Below are 5672 nucleotides of genomic sequence, written 5' to 3' on the forward strand. Positions count from 1 at the left end.
CTTTTTTCTTTTCTTCTCTTATTTATAGTCACTAACTCTTTTTCTTAGGTTATTGATATCCTTAAGTCTATCACACCTTTCTTTTTATGGTTGTAAATGTGAGGATTCCTACTAGGGTAGGACTCTCAATCAGAGTCCAAACTCTTCTTCCAATTCGAGCAACACCAATTGAGTTGAGTTGAGTTTAAACTAGTCAAACTTGAGCTTTGAGATTGAGTTTGAGTTAGCCAAATTTGAGTTGAGTTATAATATGACTCGAATTGAATTTGAGTTGAATTGAAATATAATTCGAATTAGATTTGAATTGAATTGAAGTAGAACTTGAACTGAGCTTGATCGTCCTTGATCATCCTTTTCTCTCCATGCCCTCCTCTACCATCAACCCCCCTCACCCACCCTCCTCTTTCTCCTCCTCTTCCTCAATAGCCACCAAGCCTCCCTGAACCAACAACCATCTCTCCGTCCTCTTCTTAAAAAAAAAAAAAAAAATATATATATATATATATATATATATATATATATATATATATATATATATATATATATAATAAATCACCTTGTACCCTTTTGAGTATTACATTTTAGTTCTAAAAAAGGAATTATGTTTCTAAGTTCTTAACGTCAGAATGCATATATATATATATATATATATATATATATATATATGTATTCAGTTATTCTTGCAGTTTAGTTTCAAATGCATTTTTAAACCAAGAACTGATCGAGCCAACTCAAAACCAAGTTGATACCTTTCTATTTTAATTTTGATGAGATAAAACATTTGCAGCAGTTAGATACATATTCCATGATCGCATAATCGACTCTGTTGTCAAAGATAGGGTTACAAGTTGTAACATCCATGTGACCCACCCTTGTGATCAGCAAAATGAAGCATAACACATTTCAGAAGCAATCTCGTTCATTATCAAATGCAAGCACGCGTATGTCGTATGTCCCCAAAAATGCAAGAGAGCTCTGCACTTTATATAAAGAGCCACCAGGAGCCAGTAGGCAGCAGCAAATCGCATTCCCCACTGCCAAGTATGTCACTTGGTAGAAGCAGTAGAAACAAGCGCACAAGTGGAAAGCATCTTGCGATTTCCTTCAAATATTTTTATTTATAAAAGTTCCTATTTTATTTTTCTTTTTCTTTTTTTAAATGATGTCTTCCAATAATATCAAAACAAAGGAACTAAATTGATAGATGTACAAATGTATAGCGTCAAGTTGTTCCATACATGTGAACATATTTTAATTAAAATTATCTTTGCCAATTATTCCATATATTCTACCTTATTTATATAAAGGTATATTATACACAAATACTACTAAAGCAAGAAAAAGAAGACAAAGAAAACGATATCAATATAATAATACAAAAGTTAAAAAAATAAAAATACCGTCGTCATTCTCCCCTCTATATTTCTGTCTCTACTTACACGTGCTCTACCTTCACCTCCTCTTGGGCAAATCATAAGCCCTCTTCAAGAACCGGTTCGCGACGTCGTCGTTCCGGTGGCTCAGCACCCGGAGCACCGTGTTGGGATCGGACCGGTGCCACTTCCCGGTCGTCGGAGGCATCGGCACTGTCTCCAGCGACCTTCCCAGCCCGCTGGCTTCGCACGCCATCACGCTGAACTCCTCCACCAGCTTCTCGGTGGGTACGCTCATCAGCCTTGCCACCCCCTCCATCGCCGCCGCCTCCTTCTGCACCACCTCCTCCGCCACCAACCCCTCCCCGCTCGTGCAGAATATCCGCTTCAGGCTCGCCAGGTCCTCCGCCACCATGTCGTAGTCCGCCCTCGCGAAGGCCCGCCCGCTTCCCCCAGCCAGCAGCACCATCAGGAAGGCCTCGAACGACGCCTTCATTATCTCCTTCACCGCCAGCGGCTGCGCCCGGTCCGTGAGCACCGAGACGAGGAGGGAAAGGTTCTGCTTTAGCGCTCGTAGGGTGGGTCGGATGCGAGCTTCGGCCACGCTGCCGACGTACAAGGAGTCGTAGAAGGACTGGGACGAGTCGAGGAAGATAAGACGGTAGGCGGCGACCTCGGCGACGTGGAGGATGGTGGAGTGGATGGAGGAGCGTGCGAGATCGAAGTGGGTGGGGAAAACGGCACGCCGCCGCGACCGAAGGGGAGTGTGAGGGGAAGGCGAGGGACCCGGGCGGGAGAAGAAGGAGAGGGACTTGTCGATGGTGTGTAGGAGGCCGAGGAGGTAATGCAGAGTGTTGAGGCGCACGTAGAGCCGCTGAGTGCCGCGGCTGGCGGTGGGGCGCGGTTGGTGCATGCCGTCACCAGCTGCGCCGGGCCTGCGCAACGGACGGAGGCTGCGGTCGATGCCTGCTCTGCACGGCGCGCGGAGGAGGCTGGGATCGATGCCCGCTTTGCATGGGGTGGACGCCTTCTTCCACAGTTGGAGGACCCGGGAGTCCTGGTTGCACCTCGTTAGTTGCGGCAGCGCTGGAATGTAGCTCTGTTTCGAACCTGCGGCAGAGGAAACACTGAGACTTGCTAGAGAACGAAGAAAGCGCTGTGGTAGGAACCTAACAGCAATGGATAGACACTTACCACATGACGCAACAAAGGAAATGTAGTCCTGAAACAGAGAATCCAATCCATCTGCCAGGTTCTGTACCAGTTCGTCCCTTCCTCCCACTTGGATCTCGAAGAACTCATCGACTGTCACCTTGGCCAACTTCATCAGCTCCATTGCAGATTGTGCATATGGATCCGACTTGGACTTCGGGTTCCAACTCTATTGCATCATCATCACCAAGCCATGCACAAGTCAGTGAGTTTTGAATGTTTTGGGTATCGCATCAGATGATTCTTGAAAGCAAGCATGGATGAGTTACCTCGGTCTCTTTAGCTCTGCTGACGCACTCCGTGGCCATCCTCAGCCGATCATCTATCCAATTCTTCATCAGGTTCAAGATAACAGAATCCACCTCGTAGGGGCTTATCTCCCTCATGATCCCCTTTCCACCATCGTCGGCGTCGGCGGAATCCTCCATGCCCATTTGAACCAACTTCCTCTCCAGCTTCCCTGCAGTGTGCAAGACTCTGACCAGCTCATTCGTCAGGCCTGAACCCCTCGCAAGGTGCTGCTTCAGCACGACGCCGAAACAGTTGTGAAGCGTTACCACTGCGACGGCGGTCGGAGCAGGGTGCCACCTCTTCAGTGTTTGGCTATAGGTCTCTTTCTCAAACCGGGCTATCCTCTCTGTCTCTTTGGCAAGATGAACCAATGTGTCGTTGGGGTCCTCGTCTACCTCCACCACCATGCTATCGATCTTCCCGTTCCCGTTTTCAAATACCTAAGAAATCATTAACTTGGCATATCAATCAAATCGAGCTTTTTTTAGAAGTAATTGTAGATTAATATAAAAAGAGACTGCATTTGATGGAGGATCAAACTCTTTATGCCGCTTTGGCTAATCTCACAGTGTGTACTGACCTTGGTGAAAGCACTCTTCAGGGAAGACCTTATATACTGTTCGACACGGTTCACCGACGAGAATTTGCTCGAAAACAGCATCTCTCGCTCGGCGAACACCGCAGCACCTCCACAGCTCGAAGCATCTTCGCTAATAATCTTGGCGGTGGAAAGCGCCAAACGTAGCACGTTCTCCATCGATGCAATGGTGCCTTTGTCGAACCAATCGTGATACTCGAGCAATCGCTTCTCCGCCCACCCCTGCATCGCCGCCAGCGCAGCCGATAACACCCTAACGTATCCAGGCTCCCTATCGGGCCTTTTCGCATCATTGGCCACCTCGATGAGCATCATGAGCGTCGCAGCGATCAGGTCAGGCTCCACTTGCCCCGTCGCAACGTACTGCTCGAAGAGGGCCCAAGTGAATAACACGTTGTGGGTCATCCTATTGATCCCAAATGTGCTCCATGTCTTCTTCATCAGCTCCACCAGCTCGTCGACCTCATCCAGCACCACGGTCTCGTCCCGGATATCGAAGATGGAACGAAGCAAGGCGAGGTAGAGGTAAACGTTGAGAGGGAAGCCGTCAGCCCAGTGGCACACTTCCACGGGCGCCCCGTTCTGGGTGCGCCATGCCAGGCCCATGACGCAGTTGCAGAGGTTGCGTATCGTTTCCGAGTTCTTGCCCGTGTCGATGGGCTTGAACTCGCTCCCTTGCATGATCTCGCTGAAGCGATGGGCGGCGGAGTTGGTGCGGTCCAGGGGTACCGAGGGGTGCAAGAGAAGCCCTGCCTCCAGAATCCTTAGCTGCCGCTGCTGCCATTGATGGTACTGTTGGGGGTCGCTGAAGTCGGATGGTTTCAAGTGGCGGAGGAGCTCCAGAGGGAGGATAATTGCTTCCGTTCTTTTACCCGCCTGATCGAAAACAAGGCAATCTAAGAATTCAGTGCAACATGAGAGTCCAATTAGAATCCCAACTCTCGCTCATTACCAATCAATCTCATGCTCATCAACTATGATTTCACATTGTATCATGAGGGCAATGCACAACAATCTAACAGTCTATCGCAAGAATGATGAACACTGCTATTTTGCATCATCCCTCAGAATGCAAAGGACCCTGTGAAAGATTCGAAGAGGGGGAAGAAGAAGCGACCTGACCGACGAGGGTGCGCACGAGGGTCTTCCTGAGGCGGTTGTCTCTCTGCTCCGAGACGCCCATCTGCTGCCGCATGATTTCTGCCGACGTCATAGGCCGCTGCTTCACCTTACCCGACGAGGAGCCACCGCCACCTAGCGTGATGCCCGGCGACATGGCCGGCGATCCTAAATGGGTCATCGGGCGCATGTACGCTGCCCTCCTCGTCCTCAGCCCCAGGGATCTCTTTATCCGGCTGGTCACCGCCATGTTGGCCCCCCCACCGAAGCCGCCGAGGCCGCCGGGGGAGTAAAGGAGCCTCCCAGCGGCGTCCGTAGCCGCGGCGCTGGAGGAGGCGTCGGATGCGTGGTGGGAGGGGGTAGCGCGACCGCCGAAGCCGGGGGTGGACCGGCTGGCGGCGAAGAAGATCTCGTAGGCAGTAGCACGGAGCTCATCGCGGCTGAGGTCCTTGAGCCGGCCGAAGGGCCATTCCAGCTCGGCGCCGTCCTCCTCGGCGTCGTCGATGAAGGAGACCACGGAGGGGCGGCGACGGCCCATTCAGCGGCTGCGTCGGTGGCGGGTGGCTAGGCCGAGGGGTGGCGACGGGAAGGGGGGTGGCCACCCCCTTCCCGTTTCCTTTCTCTTCTCTCGCCTCTGCTAGGGCGTTTGGGTTGGCTGGAAGAGCACGAGAATTGAACGTTCGAGGTGAGGAGAGAGGAAGAGCGAAGGGTAGGTACTAGTTGGTAGCATTTCTATTTCTTTTTGTAATGCTTCCCTTCTGTGTCACGTCCGCCAGCGAAGACGCGACATATCCCCGACGACGCGGAGAGCCAATACGAGGCACGGGATGGCGGTTCGGCTGCTGCCGGTCATGCACGCAAGGGCCTGAGAGTAACGACGTGGCGTCTCGCGAATGGTGGATAACCAGGGCCCACTCCCCGAAACGGAACAACTAAGTAGGAATCGAGTGGAACGAGTCGGAAATTTTTCTGGTAGCTGGAAAGATGATTTCAACATCCGTGGGACTTCAATTTTTTTTTTTTTTTTTTTTTATAGCAAAGTTGTTAGGGTGATTAACTAAAAAGAACTAATATTGTTG

The 5672-nt window shown here is 50.6% G+C and overlaps 1 protein-coding gene across 1 annotated transcript; it reads right to left on the bottom strand.

Annotated features, from left to right (window-relative positions):
* Window positions 1-1249: 1249 nt before the first annotated feature.
* Window positions 1250-5293, bottom strand: LOC103973439 (protein unc-13 homolog). The gene is made up of 5 exons (XM_009388002.3): window positions 4592-5293; window positions 3457-4350; window positions 2855-3316; window positions 2568-2754; window positions 1250-2483 (listed from the first exon to the last, which is right to left on the bottom strand). The coding sequence occupies exons 1-5, from the start codon at window positions 5129-5131 to the stop codon at window positions 1453-1455; spliced, it is 3114 nt and encodes a 1037-aa protein (XP_009386277.2). The 5' UTR covers window positions 5132-5293; the 3' UTR covers window positions 1250-1452.
* Between the last annotated feature and the right edge of the window lie 379 nt (window positions 5294-5672).

This window comes from Musa acuminata, chromosome BXJ1-5 (assembly GCF_036884655.1).
Source record: "Musa acuminata AAA Group cultivar baxijiao chromosome BXJ1-5, Cavendish_Baxijiao_AAA, whole genome shotgun sequence".
In the NCBI taxonomy this organism is placed as follows: Eukaryota; Viridiplantae; Streptophyta; class Magnoliopsida; order Zingiberales; family Musaceae; genus Musa; species Musa acuminata.

What these genes read in the sequence shown, in the direction of transcription:
- LOC103973439 (XM_009388002.3), bottom strand. Translation starts at nt 5,131, where the DNA reads ATGGGCCGTCGCCGCCCCTCCGTGGTCTCCTTCATCGACGACGCCGAG. An exon ending in GCAGAGCTAAAGAGACCGAG is followed by an intron (nt 2,755 to 2,854) that starts GTAACTCATCCA and finishes ATGATGCAATAG; the next exon opens with AGTTGGAACCCGAAGTCCAA. An exon ending in TTCCTTTGTTGCGTCATGTG is followed by an intron (nt 2,484 to 2,567) that starts GTAAGTGTCTAT and finishes CCTCTGCCGCAG; the next exon opens with GTTCGAAACAGAGCTACATT.